The 21,549-nt window shown below is 40.5% G+C and overlaps 1 protein-coding gene across 2 annotated transcripts in view; it reads right to left on the minus strand.

The window, feature by feature from the left end:
* CPED1 (cadherin like and PC-esterase domain containing 1) overlaps positions 1 to 21,549 on the minus strand; it is a 328,108-nt gene that overhangs the window by 19,960 nt on the left and 286,599 nt on the right. For both annotated transcript variants that reach the window (XM_062206775.1, XM_062206743.1), the window contains exons 17-21: positions 18,213 to 18,349; positions 5,514 to 5,734; positions 5,157 to 5,258; positions 4,675 to 4,762; positions 486 to 632 (exon numbers count right to left, since the gene is read on the minus strand). In XM_062206775.1, coding sequence (XP_062062759.1) covers positions 486 to 632; positions 4,675 to 4,762; positions 5,157 to 5,258; positions 5,514 to 5,734; positions 18,213 to 18,349 — 695 coding nt within the window. The remainder of the gene's footprint in view (positions 1 to 485; positions 633 to 4,674; positions 4,763 to 5,156; positions 5,259 to 5,513; positions 5,735 to 18,212; positions 18,350 to 21,549) is intronic.

Genomic DNA, 21,549 nt, shown 5'->3' on the forward strand with positions numbered 1-21,549 from the left:
TGGAAGATCTTTCTGTATGTCTCTCGCTCTCACCGTCTGCAACTCTACCTCTCAAATAAATAAATTTTTAAAAATCGAACAAAAGAAATCATGTGTTATTTTGACACATTAAATAGATTAGATTTTCAAGCTGCCTACACTGAAGGATTTTGCCACCTTCTTTGGATGAAATTTCTAAGAAGATCAGAAGAAGTCTATTAGAGAAAGTCTCCAGTCTTCAGGTTCCTGCCTTCCTGGCTGCATTGACCAATGCCTCTAGTTTTGAACCATACGCATAAATACTAATTATTTTTATCACTTCATTTTTGTAGAGCTTAAGTTATAATTACTACCTGCTTTGGCTGAGTGAGGATGAACACATCCTTTAATTTCCTCTTGCCATCATTTTTTTCCCTTGCAAAATGAGACTGTAAATGCAATTAAAACTACAACAAAATTTTTTGAAAAAAATCAAAAGCCATAAAAATTGAAGTCAGCATGAATACCTCATGGAAATGGCATCCACAGTTCCCCTGTAGAAACTCTTTGTATCGCCCCATTGTTATAGTGAATGTGTCAACTACTTCATAGCCATATTTTTTTGCAGCATCCAGAATAATCAAATTTTCTTTCCACAGGTTCTGTACTTCACCCTGTATGGCAAAGCAGAAGAATGAGGATTTTATTAACAAAGGATTATTTTATAATTGAATGACCAGGCAGAAATCAGGTAAAGGGCATCTTTTTTTTCTACACACAGATTGATCATATTTTGAGATAAAGAATTTCACCTGCATTTCTTAAATAAAAATGTGTTCTGATTTTTTTTCACAAAAACATAAATGTAACCATTTATTATACACAACATATCAATATATCAATATCTACAGTGACACACAATTTTCAACTTTTCCTTCCTTAAAAAGTGGTTAAACTTGTTGCCCCCCAAAATTTAAAATTTTCAGTTTAAAAAAATTTGTAAATAACAAGTACAAATCTCCTCTAAGAATTTGTATTTTTGTTCACTGAGTCACTTGACTATTAATTAGTGTCTGCTTTGTGCTTATCTTTTGCTGAGGGACAGGAATACAAGGATACATATGTCATTGCTTCTCTGTTGTTAAGATACCACATTCTAATGGGAGAGACTGATATATAAACAGTAAGTCTCTTATTGGAGAAAAACCTACCATTCAACAGGACTAGTAGAAGCAAGGGAGTAGCTCTCTCAAGGGCAGGGGGCAGCAAGACAGGGAGGCTTCAAGTGTGAGTTCCTATCAGTGTTGGGTGAGATTTTACTTGGAGATGGGTGGGGAAAGAGAAAAGAGGGGTGTGCTCTGGGGAGCAGTAGCATTGAGTGAAGGCCCCAGCTGCTGCTTCTTTGGATCACATTACTCCCTCCCTCCCCTACCATGTTCCAGGCAAGGATCCCGCATGGCTGGAGTTCTAGTTCAGGTCCACTCTGTCAAGGGGGCAGGGAGGGAGAAAGGACAATTCCACCAACAACCCTAGGTCCAGGACTTCTCTATGGCATGGCCAAGAGTTCTCAGAACTGAGCTGCAATCTGAGACTCTTCCTACCCAGCCTATCTTTCTTGCTCAACTTTCCTATTAGATACATTATAGCCAAACACAGTTACCAACACATAGCTGGCCTGAAAAGTATATGAGGTACAAGACTGAGCGATGCACACTGGTCTGGAACTTGCTCTTTATCCTTTCCAGGCATTCCCCTAATGAATCCCTACTCAGTTGCTCTTGCTTTGCTGTGGGTTTCATGGAGACTCCAGACTCACATGAGGGGGTAGAGAGGATCTCATTCCCTTTTCTAAGACAAAAATGATTTTTAATTTTTATTTTATTTGAGGATTTATTTAATTGAAAAGCAGAGAGAGAGAGGATTCTTCTATCTGCTGGTTCACTCCCCAAATGACCGCAATGACTGAGGCTGGGCTGAAGGCAGGAGCCAGGAGCTTCCTCCAGGTCTCCGACGTGGATGCAGTGGTCCAAGCACTTGGGTCATCTTCTACTGCATTCCCAGGCCCTGTGGCAGGGAGCTGGATGAGAGGTGGAATAGCCAGGACTCCAACCAGAGCCCACATGGGATGCCAGCTCTATAGGCAGTGCCTTTATCCACTATGCCAGCCCTGTGATTTTTCATTGTACAGGTGAAAAAGCAAACAATGAGTTGCATTTGTTAATCCAACTACTACCATGTAAAATAAGCAGTGCAAATACATCTAATTTACTCTCTTTTGCATGTGCTTGCATGCCTATTTTTAGGTGACATTCAAGGAAGAATGTTTCCCTCAAAATAAAGGCACTGAATAGAAAAGGCTCATACAGGATCTGGAGGGAGAGGGAAACAGATGATTCGTTCATTCTGTGCCTCAAAGAGTAAACAAGAGTATTGTGTGGTCTGCTCCCTATTGTTTGTGGCCTTTTGCTTGTCCAGTTACAAGTACTTTCTCAACTTTTCCATGTCTAATGACATGGAACTTTAAAGTAAGCACTTTCTAGAACAAGATCAGTTATGTGGGAAACAGACTCGTAAGCAGAGATTTGCATTCATGAGGCTTATAGGGCAGTGTTCTTGAGTGTTCAACATCCATGAAAGAGCATGGGAAGGACTAGGCAGGGAGAGACTCAGTTGAGATGCACTGCAGAGTGGTAGAGGCTTAAACCCATCTCACTGGGAGTTCTAGAGCTTGGATGGCCCTTCTGGATGGCCCACACCAGGAAATGGGCTGAATCTTACTATTTCTGCACAAGCAAGTGGGTCTGTGCGGCAAAAGATGATTCCTGTTGGGACACTGGTGTGAATCATCATTAAGATGGGGGCGGGGCATGATTTGGGGGCATCCAAATCATAAAAAAGTTCACTCCTTTATTGCTGCACCACGCATTTTTGAATGAGTGCTATGTGCCAAGAATTGTGTTTGGCATTTGGGGTATGGAATGAGCCATACGAGCTTTTCCCCACCTGCCATGTCTTTGTTCTCACCAAGATCACAGTCCACAGGGTGGGATTAGAGACAGACAATCAAAGATTGAATGGAGTCTGTGACAGGAGCAAGGCCACAGACACTAACACAGGAACTCAAGGAAAGAGAAGCCCATCTAGACTAGTGTGTAAAGAAAGTCTCCCAAGGGCAGCAGCATTTAAAGTAGCAGTTAGGGGGTGCTGGGAGAGTGATATCCAGGAAGAGGAAGCAGTGGTTTCAAAGCCTAGAGGTGACAGAACAGGTGTTCCTGAGAAGCTGAGCTTTGTGTGGAGTGTGGGTGGGTGTGTTCGTGCTCACATGGATGCACATGTGTGCATTGGTAGCAAGAGCAAGGCTATGGAGGAGAGCAGATAAGGAGTTCAGATTTATGTTCTGCCTTTCCTTGCAATTATCAATGACTCTCTCTTGTTTGTCTTAGGTCTGCCTCCCTCCTTTTGGTTTGAAAAGATTGCTGAACACCAGCAAAGCTCTGGTGGCAGGCCTCATGTTAAACAGAGTCTGGCCCATAGGAAGTGCTGAGATGTATTCATTCTGAGTTAGTGATCTCACGTAAGCAGGGGCCACAAGTACCCCAGGTGCTGTGAGAAGTTGCAATCAGAGTTACCAGAGCTACCAGAATCCTGAAGAAGGAACTGACATTGTTACCTGTTGCCTTTAAACCATGTTAAAGGGGACTCAATTTGTAATTCATTGGTAAAAATTATCAAAGGTCTTTTGTCCTGATCCCCAGTGGCCTTAAATCTTCCAGTTACCTCAGTGGTTAAATGCCTCAACTCAATTGCCCCCTGGACCCCAGAATGCTAAATTCAAGGCTTTACATGACCACTTTTTACCAGTTGTCCTGTTCTGTATCACAGAAGATTTGGCATCCAAGTAGGTAAAGTCTGAGAAAGGAGGAGGGGTCATGTGTGTGTTGCTGGGGAAAACGAAGAGCATCCGACATAGATACAAAAATTAACCTGCACATCTTCACATTTTAAGTGGCCCATGTTCTGTCCCCCTGACTCTCGGGGCTCCCACTGAGCCACAGCTGCCCATGAACTCTCTTCACTTGAACAAGAGCTGCAAGAGAGCTGGTTCTCTTGCCTGCAGATGTTGCCCTTCTTTTCTGTTCAGGCTTCCATTCATTGCTGAGACCAATTTACTATCTTCTAGGAGAAGTGGTCAGAGGCCTCTAACCCCTTTCGTTTATGAATATCCTACCAGAGGAAAAACCAATGATACTACTTCAAAGGTTCTTTTTAAAAAAAAAATCAGTCAGAAATCATCTTCAAAAAGACCACTTTTCCCAAAGGACTCATTTATACTGACAATTTCATCTGTCGTTCCAGAGGGAACCTAAAATAAAGGAAAACCATTTTATGTAGCTTTTTTCATTTTTAAAGTTATATGAAACATTAGCATTGTAAGATATACTTAAGGCATAATCTTTGTCATATACCCCTCTGTTCATTATTTCTGTGTAGTTTGCCACATCCTTTCTTCCTTTATGAATCTAATGCATTATTTACAATACATCCATTGGATATGGTCCCCTGGTCTCCAGGAATAATTATAATTTATTTCAAAGAATAGTCCTTAAGAATATTATCTCCTTTTCTTCTTATGAAGGTTAATGAGTTTTATATAGTACCTTTTGGGTCCTTTTCTAGTAGAAATTCTTAAAGGAACCATAGAGGAAATGGGCTTACCTGTGTTAAGAAATGCACCCCATCCACTGGCAGATGAAATCCAATTCCCAGAGTTTTGATGATCACTAGGATATTGAGTAAATTTTCCCTGAATGAAATGATCAGAATGCTAAAGTCACACACTTGAATTACAGTTCTAGATGTTTGTTGTTTACATAAACCAATAGAGCAGAGTTCTTTTTGAATGTCATGATTGGCAGATAGGACTAAATTCTTGTTTTTAACAATTTGAGGAATATTAGGTCTTCTCTATGGGTAGACTCTTATATGTCAGGGAACATGTTTCCATCCATGGTAAATGCAAATTTAGACACTGGAGGGCTGAGTGGTGATTTGGATACAAAGGTATTTTGGAGTATTTTAAATTAGATTTTAAGCACTCAATTTTTAAATTACAAGTTGTTCTTCAAATAAAATCTGGACAAAATTCAGTCACTTTTAAATTTAGAATACTAGTGGCAGCTATTGTTGCAGAAATTTACCTCTTCAAAACCTTGTGAATAATTTGCAGGTGATTGGAATTAAGCCACTGAACACCACCAACAACCAATACAGTCTGGCCAGTATTCTCCAGGGGACGTGATCTAAAATCCAGAAAGAAAAACAACACATGTTGCCTTAAAACAGATGGTAAACATTTTAACTGCATTGCCTCACATTTCACTGAACCGTATCTGGCTTCCTGATCACAGGATCTCCCTGTCATTTCCAACTCATTTTCAGCCACATTACTTGGAATCTAAACTTTTCAGCACATTTGATATACTGTGAGCAATTATGACTACCAGTCAAACATCAGTGCAGTGTGGCATTGTGCCTTCATAATGCGTCCATTATACCTTTGCAAGAGATGTTCAAGTGCTTTTTCAAATGTTGGTCTCAATGAAGGGCTTATCCAGAACTGAGGGTAGTAGGAGTAACTGATCAACGTCTTCCCACTGTTGACATTGTGATACAATTTAGTGCCATGCACTTTCTGCCATTCCTGCAATGTTTCATTCACTCTTTCAATCAGATAGTACATGATGCCTCTGTTGGTTGAATCTCCAATGAAAAGGATCTGTAAATTAAAGAAAATAAATTTGCTTTCAAATCTGATGTTTACATGGCTCAGGAGGTAGTCTAAAAGAAATACATTTTTGAACACCCATAAAGCGAGGTGTCTAATTGTTTGAGGGACAGCGCCCCACTCTGTTAGATAACATTCATTATGTTCTTCAACACTGTACCCTTTTCTGCTTTCATTATTTCTGGTAATAACACCATCATTAATTCTAGTTTAAACCTTTTTGTTATCTTCAATGCGTCTACCTTCCTTACGTCTTCCATTTCTCATCTAATCAGCTTAGCAAATTTGATGGATTCAAATAGGTTTGGAGTATTTCAGTGCTCTTGGGACACTAAGAGATTTTCCAGTCTCTCTATTTTATAGCTGTGAAAGTTGAGACTCTACACAGGTATCATCAGAGAGCATGCCACTATCTGCAAAAAGAGTGACAGGACTGGAATTTAATCTGAGCAGCAGTTTAGGTCTCAGAGTGCGTATTCCAGTGAAACTGGCTTTCAAGAGAAACCCCTTACCCCCATGACCTCCTGCCCATCCCCACCTGCACAGCCCTGTTTCAGGACCTCACTGCCTCACAGCTGTACTATGGTGATGCTCTCTCAGTGGCTCCTCCTTCTGGCACAGTAGCTGCCCATCAATGCATTCTACACACAGTAATGATGGAACACATTTCCCACTGGCTAGTACTGGTTATCTTAATTGCACATTCAACAATTTTTTTGGCTCTTCATTTCCCACAGAATCAGGTATAAACTACTTTGTTTCAGATAACATTTACTAAATTTTTATTGCATAGAGGGCTTTGCTGGCTGAAAGATTTCACTTTCAGTCTGCACGGTTGTGAGGTTTGAATCATTATCTCCCTTTCACAGATGAGAAATTTGAGCTCAGGAGGATTAAAGCCATAAATCCAGTAAATAGCAAACACAGGATTCAAACTCATGTCCCTTGACTCAAGTGCAAGGTCAATGGCCCCATCTTCTTAATGTTTCCCCTCATATAAGTGTACTGGACTCTTACTTTTTCTCTGAATGCCATTTGCACTGAATGTTTTCCCTTGTGTTCATCTCTCTATTTGGAAGTTCCTCCATCCCAAATTCTCATCTGCCTACCTCCAAAGCTTACAAAAAGGCCACTTATCAACAGGTCTTGTCCAGTGCCCTTAGTCAGAATTACCTTCTCTGTTCCATGTGAATTTACTGCATTTTACTTCCATCACAGATTTGATCAAAGTCTACACACAATTATGGCTATTTGTGTCTGTGACATTTTTCTTATATTCTATCAAGAAGTATCTGACATCACAGTCAGTTCCTAATTCTAGTATCCCCCATAGCACCAAGCATTCACTTTACAAATATTTATTGGATCAAATGCCAAAGGGACTTTTGTCACAGACAGTCCCTGTCAATGTCTTTGGACAAGATTTAATTCATTCTTCAGTGTTTTCTATTTCTTTTGAGACTTCTCTTTCCATTACTCATGCCCATATTTTCTTCTGATTTTAATAGCAGGGATTGCCACTATTTCTCAGGCACTTCTGCATATATCTATCCATGGATTTGGTGAGACTCTACAAAGGTTTACTGTTCCCAAGGAAAGTATGTCCAAGTAACTGCAGAGAAATCCAGAAAGCCTGTTCAATTTCCCTTCAGACCAAATACTGTAACCTTAAGCATGATAAGCTAAATTGAATGGCATGAAAGGTCAGGGTTCCAGCCACTGAATCTCTCAAATTCCATTTGAGGCAATAAAATAATTCATCAACTTGGATTTCCTGCTATGAGATTTGCCTAAATTTCTAATATTTAAGGAGGAATTTTAATGATCAGGAAAGCTCTTACTATCAGATATTAGCAATTATTCAACTCTACTTGTATTAGTGTGCTAAGACTGCAACAGCAAATTCCACAGACTGGATGCCTGCAACAACAGAAATTCACCTCCTCACAGATTGGAGGCTAGAAGTCCAAGATCAAGGGGCCAGCAGGATGGGCTCCTTTTGGGTCCTCTATGACTTACAGGAGGCTGTCTTCTCTCTCTGTGTTCACATGGCCTTTCTCTGTGTGTTTCTCTGTCCTGATATCCTCTTCTTCAAAGTTTGTTTGTTTATTTTTATTTGAAAAGGAGAGAGGCAGAGGGAGAAGGAGAGGGAGAGGGAGAGAGAGAATATCTTCCATCTGTTTCACTCCTTCAATGCCTCCAACAACCAGGGCTGAGTCAGGCAAAAGCCAGGCACCCAAAACACTATCCAGGTCTCCATGTAGGTGCCAGGGACCCTAACTGGGTTATTATCTGCTGCCTCCCAGGGTGCAGGTGTCCCAAGTGGCAACTTAATTATTACACTGAAGTCCCATCCCTTTTAAAATTTTTATTTTGAAAATTTTATCCATTTGTAAGGGAGAGAGAATGAGAACAAGAGTGAGAGTGAGACAGAGGTTAATTGCATTTTTCAGTGCTTCCAGTGTACTCACATTGCCTTGCTGGGAACTTCAAATTCATTTGCTCATTTAGAGAAAATGCTAAAGATAGAAGTGTTTAAATCTCAGCGGTCTCTCTCTCCCCTGCCCTCCCAGCCCTGCAACCGACTCCCTCAGCAGTACTTGAAGGGCTGCTGGAGATGGAAGGGTTTAAGAGGGATGGCCACTATGAGTGAACCAGCTCTCTCTGAACAGGTCCCTGTGTCCCCGCAGATGAGTAGTGGCTGGCAGGAGCTAAGTGGACTTGAGAAGGACCCATCACCACCATCATTTGCAAAGCAAATTTTTCTCAGTTGCAAGTATCTGGATAGCATTTTTGAATCGAATAATCATAGTTTTGGGCAGACTCTGCTAGAGTGCTCTTTTATCTTCGATGCCTTTCCATGCGTGGCAGATGGAAATGAGAAAGTGTGAAGAGGGAAATACAGTTGATACTGTAAGAATAGTTATTCTGTTAATGAAACAGTTTTTGTGAGAGGTTAATTGGTATTCCAAACTGAAAGATCTCTAACTTAAAAGGTCAGCTCTTTTAGATGCACAGCACACAATTTAAAAATAATATCATGAATTAAAGACTATTCCTTCTAGCCACGTGATTTGTATTCAGTATTTAGATCATTCAAACACAGTGAATTTTAAAATATGAAATGTGTAGGAGATTTGTTTTAAAGGACAACCACTACTTAAAAGGCCTATATTATCATAAAAATATTTATGACCAGTCATACAATTTACAACTCTTCTCTCTCTTTTAGAAATTATTGCCTTATGAGAGCATGCACATGTTGGCATAAGTAAAGGGAAAATGTATAATTAAATACAAACACCAGCTAAACATTTATAAAAAATAATCACTTCTAGTCATATGTATGACACTAAAATAGTTACCTCTGCCATCAAAGTCAGATTTTAAAAGTCCAGTGATATTAGGAGTTTGAGGTAAAGACACTCTTACACATCCTGATGTACAGGCACCATGAATGAATGTAGGGTGTGTTTTTTTTTGTTTTTTGGTTTTTTTTTGGCTTTTTTGTTTTGTTACCTGCTGAATCCTCAGAGACAAAAATGCTTTTTGCCTGGAACAAAAGTAGCTTCTCATTTGTTTAATAAATTAATTAAAACTTTGATATTGTGTGTTTAAATTGGCAATGATTTAAGGAATTCCATTTCTAGGAAATATTTAAGGCTGTCTATCAAAAAGTATTTTTAGAAACAAAATAAATTGGAAGCAATATATAGAATAAATGACTAGTTATTGTAAGTTACAATATACTTCTTCAATTTTCTTAGCTTTTTTTTTTTTTTTGACAGGCAGAGTGGACAGTGAGAGAGAGACAGAGAGAAACGTCTTCCTTTACCGTTGGTTCACCCTCCAATGGCCGCAGCGGCTGGCGCGCTGGGGCCGGCGCACTGCGCTGATCTGAAGCCAGGAGCCAGGTGCTCCTCCTGGTCTCCCATGTGGGTGCAGGCCCAAGTACTTGGGCCATCCTCCACTGCACTCCCGGGCCACAGCAGAGAGCTGGCCTGGAAGAGGGGCAACCCCGACCAGCACTAGAACTCGGTGTGCCGGCGCCGCAAGGCGGAGGATTGACTATTGAGCTGCGGCGCCGGCCCAATTTTCTTAGCTTTTAATAACGGTATTACAATAAGAATATATTATGGGGGAAGATTTCATGTTAACTTTTATAAAAAGCTGAGTGCAATCAGAATATTGATTATGATGGCATTTTTGCAAATGAAAAAAATATGTGGGTGTGTAGAAAACATCCTAGAAAGTTAATTCTGATCCTTCTGATGTAATATCATGACAGTTTGTTCTTTTTGCTTTTTTTATTTTCTAAAATCAATATATACTAATTTTTTATAATAATGAAAAATCCTAAAAGCAGTGACAGCAGTAATAATAAGTCCATTCTGCTTAAGAACATTTTGAAAATTCATATGAGAGTTAGTATAAATCAGTTTAAATAAATTTTATTTCTACTTATGGATAAATGTGCTTTAAGAGTCAGATTAAGCACTAGTTCAATAAGGTCACCACATGAATAATGCTACTTGTAATTTGTGTGCTTATAGCAACTTTATTCCAATGACTGAATGGCATTTTCCTGTGCAGCACCTCCTTTCTGGTCCTTTGACACCATAAGCTGAGCCTGCTCCTGCATAGGTAGACTCTGGAGAGGAGCAGAAATATCACTACCCTGGATGTGTCCTGAGGCTGGACCCCTGCTCATCAGTTCGAAGCAAGGATGTGTTTCCAAAAGTATTGCCACTGTTCTATTCCCAACTATGCACGAAGTGTGAGCAAAGAGTGCATAGAGGGGCTGGAATTTTTCCGGCTCTTTTTCATATCATCATGGACCATGGGACCTGAACACATATCTTGTTCCTAGGTTGTACTAATGTCTGAGGTTGCTTTAAAATACGCTTACTAAAAAACAAAAAAAAAGTTTATCATTATTTTCATTTCCAATTTCTCAATACTACAGTTCCTGTATTAGATGGGATAGGTTAACTGCTATAACAAATTGTGTTAAGAAAATGTAAAGTGGCTCAAACAAAACTGAAGCTTATTTCTGTAAGAAACATGGTCCTGAGGTTCCAGTCAAGTGTATATATGGGGGAGGGCAGAAAGCTTATTCAGGAATATCAGGGTGGTTGGACTGCGACTTCCTTTTTTTTTGAGTTTCTACTTGTTTATTATTTATTTGAAATGAAGAGAGAGAGAGAGAGAGAATTTCCCATCTTTTGGTTCACTCCTCAAATGTCCTCAATAGAAGGAGCTGAGTCAGGCCAGAGCCAAGATCAGGGAACTCAATCTGGGTCTTGTATGGGGGTGGCAACAATCCAGCTAGTAGAGCCATCACCTGCTGCCTCCCAAAGTGTGCTTTAGCACCAGGAAGTTGGGTCAGAAATGGAACCTGGACTCAAACCCAGGGGCTCAAACATGGGAGGTGAGCATCCTAAGCAGCATCTTAATTGCTATTCCAAACACTCGCCTCAGGACAGAGACTTCTTGAGTTATGACTTCCAAGAACTCCCTGGTAATTGCTATTTAGTTTGGGGAAGGAGGAAAAATTTAGGTTTTCTAGGAGCCAGCTCTGGAAGCTAGGCACTTCATGGCTGAACCCATTCCATAGGTTAGAACTTAGTCCAGTGCTCACACTGAGAAATATAGTCAAGTTCTTGACCAAGAAGAAGAGGGACTGAGTTTCATGACCCGAGTTTGTGGTCATCCCTACCCCATTCTCCTCCATACTTAGTCTTCCTAGGGAAACACTAAACCTTTACATTCTATTTTTTTCTACCTATGAAATAGCAAAAGAGGAAAGTATTTGAAAAACTAAATTTATAATCCATATAATGCACAAAAGGACTTCTTACAGAAGCTGGCTCTCTGGAACAAATAATAGCAAGAAATATAATTTACTGGAAAAACTCAATCAAAACTGCGAATTTTTGATTTAAATATATAGAGATTTTCATTCAATTTTATTTCATCACGAATGGATGAAACTAATAGTAGAGCTTAGATGTGTAAATATTTTACTCCATAACCTTCTTCTCCAGAGTCACCAAAGTAGCAAAAACACAGTTATAAAATTAAATTACAAACAAATGAAAAGAAGCCTGGGTGGCTACCAGGGTTGTGCAGTATGAGGGTAGTAAAATGCCTGCTGCTCATTACTGTCTCAGATTTTTCTGCTCTGATGAGGCTGACAAAGAATTGGCTACATGTAGTATCAACAAACAGAAAGAAAACCATTTTTGGAATCATTTCCTTCCTTCTTCTCCTTCTTTCTGCATAGGGCTCTATAATCACTGTCTATAGAAATGGAAGCTCTCTATGGAAAGTGCATGTATATGCCAGCTTAGGACTCAGCCCAGCTAACAGAAACCAACTGGGATCTTCCAAGAGGAAAAGTTATATAAATGTGCAGCTGATGCTACCTGCCCATTGTCCCGAGAGTTTGCCTGTATACTGCAAAGTTTGCACCTTGGTATAAATTATAAATAATGACAACGAGGTGAGGAGACTTATTCATTATATCTAGTTCAGGACCAACCATAGCCTGTGATTCTAGAAAACCATAAGATTGAGAATGACTACTTTCATAAGATAAAGGAACCATTTCTAGTTGAGCAAGTGGTGGTGGTGGTGGTGGTGGTGTAGCATAATGGGTTAAATCACTTCCTGCGATACTGGTATCCCACATGGGTGACAGTTGGAGCCCTGGCTATTCCACCTCTGATCCACTCCCTAGTAATGTGTCTGGGAAAGCTGCAGATGATGGCTCAAGTACTGGAGCCCCTGCCACTCACATGGCAGACAGCTAGAGATCCAGTTTCCTGGCTTTGATCTGTCTGGTATCTGGTTGTTGTGGCCATTTGGGGACTGAACCAGCAGATGAAAGAGCTCTCTCTCTCTCTCCCTCTCTCTCTCTCTGTCTCTCTCTGTCTCTCCCTCTTCTCACTCCCCTCCCTGACACTCTTTCAATTATATATATATATATATATATATATATTTGTATGTATATGTATGTATATCATATATATATAAATATATATAAAGCTGGGCTAATTGAAGCAAGGAGTGGTTCAGTAACATGGAGCTGAGACTGATCAGATAGTTCATTTTATGGAGGTCACGATGAAAATCCAGTTCAACAAAGCATCTCTCTACAAAATGTGATGTGGTTTCAATGAATGTTTTTCAATCATGCATGTTAATTAAATTTGCTATTGATGAATAGCCAAAATGTTGTTTGGGGTCAAAAACAAATTTAAAATTGAGATTAGGAAAATCACTCTCAAACCCATGAAATTTTGCTAAAAATGAAAGCAAGTAACTACATAACATCACCTACAAATAGATATTCTAGTTGCATGGAAAACAATTATGTCTGTACACTGTATTGCCATTTTCCCTTAACTGTTGGTGGACTTACTGAGTGCTGAAGGAGGGTATCGTGTTTAAGTCTTCCTCTCCTAGAGTGAGGTGCACTCTGGCCCACTCCCATTTATTGAAACTGACAGGCAATATGCTATCATAAAGGAATTCACATGTAAGTCAGAACATATTATTATAAATTATCTGCACTTCAAAAATTTAAACACCTTTAAGCCCATTATTTAATTTGAGTACATTACTTAAAATCTTGTTACATTTTCTGTTTTCATAAACAATGCCTTTTGATACTTACTTTTATTAACTGCATTCTTCTTTCAGATATCTTAATACTCATACTCATCTAAATTCTGAGCAGTTTTCAATCAATAGAAAGAGAGGAGAGGAGAGACAGGGAGAGCTCCCATCTACTGGTTTACTTCCCGAATGCCTGTGATGGCCAGGGCTGAGCCAAGCAGAAGCTGGGAGTCAGGAGCTCAATCCAGGTATCCTATCCCACATGAGTGGCAGGGTCCCAACTACTTGAGCCATCACTATTACCTCCCAGAGTACACATCAGCAGGAATCAGGAGTCAGGAGCTAGAGCCAGGAATCAAACTCAGGTATTCTGATATGGGCATTGTCCAAACTGATAGACTTTAATTAGTAGCCCAAATGCTCACCTCTGAACTATTTCTTATGTATTTCAGAGTGTGATTACAGGTTATATTTTGATAAAATTTACAAATGCTCCATTCAGAGTTTATTAAGTAAGAGGTGGGTATCTAGACAAAAGTGTGAAAGCAAAATTGCAAATATTGTTTCTTTTTCAATTGATTTTGCATTGATTCAACACAAGTATACAGCAGAAAATCTACATAAAAACAAAAATCTATAAATGAAATAAATTATAATTGGATAAATTTAGAGTTTAAAAGAGGTCCCACATTCATCTGCCTTCCATACACACAGATTTGCTATAGAAATGGACCACACAAATATTCCAAGGACAAAGCTGGCTCCGCCTTGCCATCTGGGAGCATGCTCCATTTTTCCTCTGTTAATGTAATTATAGGAATGAGGGCAAATGAGGTATGGAAGATATGCTCCTGTTCATAGGCCATTAAGTACAGTGAGGTTCCTGGTCAAAGCTACCAGAAACTTAGACTTCTTTTCAACTCTCAGCTGATGTGTGTCTTGTTCCTTCCCCATAGGTGGGCTTGCATTCCCAAGGATAGTCTTGGCATTCATCAACAGAAAGCAGTAGGAAAAAGATGGAGAAGGTCAGAACAACATAAGGAAATTAAGCTGAAAGAAATGACTACTTGGAGATTCTAAAGCAAGCTGAACACTATTTGAAGGCCTAACTTTCCAATAATTCTCAGTAGCCTGATCAAATTCTGTTGCCTTTTAATTTGATTCTTTGGAGAAAGATAACTCAGTTTGACATGTCCCCAGAAGTTAAAACTTGCTGCAACTGGGATTTAAAAGAAAGTTCTGCTTTTATTGTCGCACAATATGTTTGAACTATTTATTCCTAACAACAGCTAAACTTCTGGATTTCCAGTTAAAAACCTGGGTTTTCAATATTGATTGAAAGTCTTCAGGTTACTACACCATTAGAAACTGCATGCGGCCGGTGCCGTGGCTTAACAGGCTAATCCTCCGCCTTGCGACGACGGCACACCAGGTTCTAGTCCCGGTCGGGGCACCAGATTCTATCCCGGTTGCCCCTCTTCCAGGCCAGCTCTCTGCTATGGCCCGGGAAGGTAGTGGAGGATGGCCCAAGTGCTTGGGCCCTGAACCCGCATGGGAGACCAGGAAAAAGCACCTGGCTCCTCGCTTTGGATCAGCACAATGCGCCGGCCGCGGCGGCCATTGGAGAGTGAACCAACAGCAAAGTGGATAGTGAGAGAGAGAGACAGAGAGAAAGGGCAAAGGAAGACCTTTCTCTCTGTCTCTCTCTCTCACTATCCACTCTGCCTGTCAAAAAAAAAAAAAAAAAAAAAAAGAAAAAAAAAAGAAACTGCATGCTTATGTAGGTCTTCATTTTTATAAAAGACAAAGTAGGTACACTGGAGCACATCACAAAGCAAGAACCTCGGAGTTCTCCCTTGAGCCTCCCTATCTTCTTGGTTCTGCCCTCATCAGCACTCCAGGCCTGTTTCCTCAGAGAGAGGGAAGTCAAAGAGAGCAGTCGGTTTGAGCAACGTTGTTCTCAGGGTAGTTGCTTTCAGGAACAGTTTTTCTACTTCAATTACATTATTTCAAAGTAATGCAGTTTGTAGGTTGCCACCAACAATGAACACCACTCTTTCCAGCCACTTCCTGAAGACTTTTCCAGTTCACAGTCTGAGTCCAGGGCCTGAACTGGGCTCCTCTCTGACATCCATTCCCATGCTAGAGCCATGACCAGCCCTTCTGTTTGCCAACACCTCCAAGGATCATTTTGCAAACTTCTGGGAAAAGATTCTTTATAAAATGAATGGCAAAGACATGGACAGAGAACTCCTATCTACTGGTTCACTCCCCAAATGCCAGCAAAAACTGGAACTAGACTGGAGCCAAAACCAAGAGTCAGGGTTGGGTGGTAGGGGACACTTGGCACAGCAGTTAAGTCACTGCTTGGTACACCCACATCCAGTATCAAGTGCCTGGTTTGAGTCCCAGCTCCTCTGCTTTTATCCAGCTTCCTGCTAAGGCACACCCTGAGAGGCAGCAGATGATCATTTCGTTCTTGGGTCCCTTCTACCAGATGGGAGACCTGGATTGAGTTCTCAGTTCCTGGCTTTTGCTTGGTCCTGCTCTGACTTTTGCAGGCGTTTGGGGAGTGAACCAGCAGATGGAAGATCTCTCTCTCTATCCATCTCTCTCCTTTTCAAATCAAATGAAAAAGAACAAAAAAGCTGAAGCTATCAACTCAATCTAGCATGGTCAATGAGGCCCAGAATCTGTATTGGCAGGAAGCTGAAGATGAGAGGTGAACTGGGTATCAAACTCAGATACTCAGATATGGGATGCAAGAATCTTAACCACTAAGCTAACTACCTGCCCTCTGGAACATATTCTTAATTGAACAAATTTTAAATGAATGAACAAAGTTACATCACAAAAGTTATAAAAAGTATTGAGAAAGTTATAAAAAGTATTAAGAACTTAACTTTGTTAGGGGTTTAGCTGGACTCTGCTCTGTGGTAACATATTGGGGATAACTGATACTGCAAGATCTCTGATATGGAGCAGCAGAATTAAGCAGACGGGTTTGATGAGTGAAAATAAAGACCACTTTATCTGTTGGAATCAAGAATCCTCTTAATGGGATTAGCGTCTGTCCGCCCCCCCTCCCCCAACCATGTGAGGACACAGCAAAAAGGAAGACAAGAGAAGCCAGGAGAAAGACAACCCTTATCAGAACCTGGCCATACCATCACCCTGATAAACTCCCAGCCACCAGAACTGTGGGAGAGCCATGCCTGTTATTTAAGCTAATTACTTGGTGGTACTTTTGTATAGTAGCTCAAGCTAAGATGCAGGGCAAAAGTCCTTGAGCTTCCTAAAAAGTAGATTAATCTTCAGAGAAGTTTAGATCTTCGTTGCCCCACGATTGAAAGATGTAGAAAATGAGCCTGAGAAACAATATGTGGCATGCCCAAAGCCAGGGGATTTCATGAACTTAAACTAACATCTACTACTTTTCAAGTGAATAGATTGTGCTATCTACTTGGAATTTTCCTAAGCGCCAAGAATTTCGAGCTCAGAATGGCCTCCTGGGTCTAGAGAAGCCTAGGTGTTGTGGTAGTACTATCTTTAGGATGCCCTGATGCTGTGTCTCCAGGATGTGGGGGCTGGACTTTTCATGTTGGTGATAAAAGATGCCTGAGTAGTAGCGACCACAGATTCAACCTCACAAAGCAGTGATTAAGACTAAATAAGATTTTTCATTTATTTGTTTTCTTAACACATATTTGTCATTATTACTATGCATTAAAAGTTGTTACAGCAGTGAGAGTATTGCAGTGAATCAAACACATTTCCTGCTGTCAGGAATCTTATAGTCTGGTAGCTTTAAAGTGCAGGAAAGTTCTCGGTTAATAATACCGACAGTAATTGTGTTTCTAACTGATTGACTCCCTTTTCCCTTAAAAATAACCAATGCTATTGTCCTGTCTTTAGAAATTCACAACCATGAAAATGGGAGCATTTACACTGACATCCCTGGGGATATGTCCATCTTCCTGCCCCATTCCTCACTTCCTGTCATTCCCCCTAAACTATTTGCTGATGGAAAACTCAGCATACATCCTTTATGCATTAATAGAGCTTTGTAAAAACCCATTTTTGAGATCAGCTTTGACAATGTGTGAGCATTTACAAACAAGTGTATAGGAAAATATCCACCTGATAAAAGTTCTTTGAAAATCTGGTTAAAAATTACTTACTTGATGTTACCCAAGCACCTCAGTCTATGTGCCCATTTCACACATCCGAGAGTTCTGCCGGACTCTACCTAGACAGAGCATGCCTAGCAAGGAGACACTGCATGTCCAAGAAATCAGCTTAGAATCCTCACTAAAGAAAGACCAGCCTAGTGAGGTCCACGTGAGACCTGCCCAGGGACGTGAAAGAAGAGCAGCAATGTTAGTGTGTGGAAACAACATCATGCACTTGGTAAGCTTAGAAGCGAATCTTGCATGCAGGAACATTTGATTTCTTGCATTGAGCTGCAGGTGTCTTTTATAAAGCAGTGCTTACTGGAGCTGTAGTCAACCAGGCCAGCTGCTCAGACCTGCCAACTGTCTGCTGACATGGTAGGCTCCTACCAATTTATGCTGAGAACACACTTGGAAATGGGTCAGCACAGGGCATGACTTTAAAATCCTCCATCTGTCAAATAGACTTATTTGGAAAAAAAATGAGCATTTTGAGCAAGAATTAAGGGTATTCTATGACAGCATCTACACAGGATTCAACCAGGCAAATTATATTTGGTTAGTTATGCCCTGGGAGCTAGACAGCAGAAATTGGTCTAGGGTGCAGCTGTATGGCATTGAGTGCTGCAGGTGGCGTAAGTGGAAAACTGCCCCCAGCTGGATCCAGAACCTACCTTCCTTCCTTGTAGGCACTGCTGGAGTTGGGGCTTCATGAGGATACCATGTTGGCAGTTGTGAGGCTGCCAAGTTATTTCTCTCCAGTCACAGGTCCTGTTGTCAGAACAACTAAGGCAAGGCACAATCCACTGGCCTGGAATAGATGGCAAAACTTCCTGGTTCAGTTTCTATTGGTGAAATTTATAGTTTGCAAGTTTAGATGTCAGCTCTGCAACACCATTCCAGACATAGTAAGATTATTCTTACCATACACATCCAATGGAGCAATGGACACATGGCCTCCTGCAACCCACATAGAATAGCAACTGGTAGCAATATTCTGAAATAACACAGTTCCATAGAAATAAAATCTGAGCTTTGTTTCATGAAACAATATACTAATAAAAAATCCTAAGTGATCAGAGCAGGCATTAAAACACTGGCATCCCGTAGGGGTGCCTGTTAGAATCCCAGCTGCTCCATTCCAATCCAGCTCCCTACTAATACACCTGGGGAAGCACCAGAAAATGGTCCCTGTCCCTACAGAAGAGATTCAGATGGAGATCCAAGCTCCTGGCTTTGGTCTGATCCAGCCCTGGCCATTGCATCTATTTGGGACTAACCCAAAGGATGGAAGATTCTCTCTCTCTTTCTCTCTCTCTCTCCCTCCCTTCCTCCTTTCCTCCCTCCCTCTCTCTCTCTCCCTCTACCTGTAACTTTGCCTTTCAAATAATTTTTTTTAAGATTTTATTTATTTATTTGACAGGTAGAGTTACAGAAAGTGAGAGGGAGAGACAGAGAGAAAGGTCTTCCTTCTGTTGGTTCACTCTCCAAATGGCCACAACGACCAGAGCTGCGCCGATCTGAAGCCATGAGCCAGGTGCTTCCTTCCCATTCTCTCACATGGGTGCAGGGGCCCAAGGACTTGGGCTATCTTCCACTGCCCTCCCGGGCCACAGCAGAGAGCTGGATTGGAAGAGGAGCAGCCGGGACTAGAACCGGCACCCATATGGGATTCTGGCGCTGCAAGCAGAGGATTAACCTACTACGCCACAGCACTGGCCCCTCAAATAAATTTTAAACATCTTTAAAAAAACCCAAGTGATGAGCTACTATTCACTCATTACTTATTTCCAACTAGTACCATAGGCACTTTGATAAGACCAAAGTAGACTGGAACCCTCCAAACTGGCAGCTGGCCTCAACTGTTTATTGGCTGAACCTTTTACTAGGTTACCAAGCCAAAAACAGATATGTGTATTCCCTGCTCTCTAGAGATTTAAGATACAAGAGAGGCATTTCAGTATTTTTGTCATATATTGCTGAAGACTAGTTATTTTTCCTTAATTTGATTGAAGACTTTTGGAGTCTGAATCTCTTCATCTCTTAATTTAATCACTGGTTAGATGAGATGTGTGGTATGATCCTCACATGACTGGTGTGAGTAGGTAATGGAATAACGTACTTAAAGGACAGAGCATAGTTGCAATGTCATATTCACCGTTAGTTACTAGGAGAGATAAAGCACTAAGTAGATGAGATCAGTGAATATTCTCTATGCATTTAATAAGATCTTTTCTTTTTATTCATAAAATTAAAATAACATGTATTTGAATCATTTCTGCTTTTATAGGAGCACATGCTTTAATAATTTATTGGGAAAATATATAATCTTATTTTTGTTTTTTCCTTGTTCATCTTTTCAGAAATGGAGAGTGAACATAGTACATTATTTAAACATACACACAGAGGCTATTTCTCTCTGGGATGGAGAATACAATGGTGTCTCTGGCAATCATCTCTTCCCTAGGGGTCTTGCTTATGTTACTGGAGCATGATTTTCTTTCAAAATACTGAGGAGACAGTCTCACCCCATTTTTGAATTAGAATGGAAAAAATTAATTTAAAACTATTCATTCTGGCTCTGACTTTTGGTACTGTTAGAAAAAGGAACTGGTGTGATACAAATTTTTGTGGGAAGAATTTTTGCTTTTAGGAGATAAACGTCCATTTCACATTGATTACTTCAGGGATGTCAGAACTGTGTATATGACTGAGTGTGGAAATAGCAATAAGGAATTATTAAAGAGCGTATAGCTTATGGCATTTACTGATTGACTACAGAAAGGAACAGAAGTATGAGTATATGGTGAGACAAAAAAAGAAAATAAAAGGAAAAGGAGATGCTAAAAGTATTAATTCCACGGAAGAGAAGAAAATGAACTACAGAATCACTTTAGGGGATGCATGGTGAACTGGAGTAGACATACAGAATAATTCAACAGTGGTGTAGATATATTTGCTCCTTTTTAAAAATTTTGTTTTTGCCTACTCTTTCAGTGTAGTAATTCCTGGAAACTGTCTTATTGGATGTCTACTCAATACGTTCTACACAATCTAAGGAATGGTAAATGATGCTTCCTCCTGCCATATATTTCACTCTAGGAGGATTTTCATTGAATACATTAAGCGTCTACCCTGTTGAGGTGTTAGGTGCTATTGGCATTAAACACAATAGCTAACGTCTCCATAGCACCTCCCAAATGGCAGGGATGCTCTAAGCACTTCAGTGCACTAATTTAAATCTGCTAACATCCCTAATATCCTCAGCGATAAGTGACTTGTCCAAGATCCTCCAGCCAGCAGGTGGTAGATCCAGGGTTCAAATGGAGCAGTCTGTTTCAAAGTCCATGCTCCTAACTACAATGCTAAACCTCACAAATGTTTAATCCAGTTGGAGAGTACAATCTGTTCATATAAAAGAACTACAGCATAATAATAGGTCACTCATGATTGAATATCTGTGGTAGTGAAACCCTGGGCTCTGGAGACATGCATACCTGGGCTCTGCCTCTAATTAGCCCCAGGAACCTCATATTAGAGTTGCCTAGAAAGTTTTTAAAGTCCCCATACCCAGGTTGTACTACAAACATATTATGTCAGAATCCCCAGGTGTGGGACTCAGGCATCTACAGCGTTTAATGCTTTCCAGGTGATTCCAATATGCAGCCAAGGTTGCAATCTGCTGTTTAAACTGAACAAATTACTTGCATCTTTTCATGATTACATTTCCTTCTCCATAAGGAAAGTATGTATAGCACCTGCTATGGTGCCTGACACTCAGCAGTTAATGAATCTATTTTACTTTCCCAGCTTCATCCCAAGTAACCAGGGTCCTCAGAATGAAGAAACATGGATTGGGGATCAGAGTTTTTTCGAAGGTTCCATGGAGCTGATAAAATGTGAACACATCTTTATGAACAGATAAGACTTGGAGAATGGAAGGCTTGGCACTTTAAGGACAGTGAAGAGCTGAGCCTGACAGGAAAGACTGAAGAACTGACTGACACTCAC

This window comes from Lepus europaeus, chromosome 1, assembly GCF_033115175.1.
Source record: "Lepus europaeus isolate LE1 chromosome 1, mLepTim1.pri, whole genome shotgun sequence".
NCBI classification, from domain to species: Eukaryota; Metazoa; Chordata; class Mammalia; order Lagomorpha; family Leporidae; genus Lepus; species Lepus europaeus.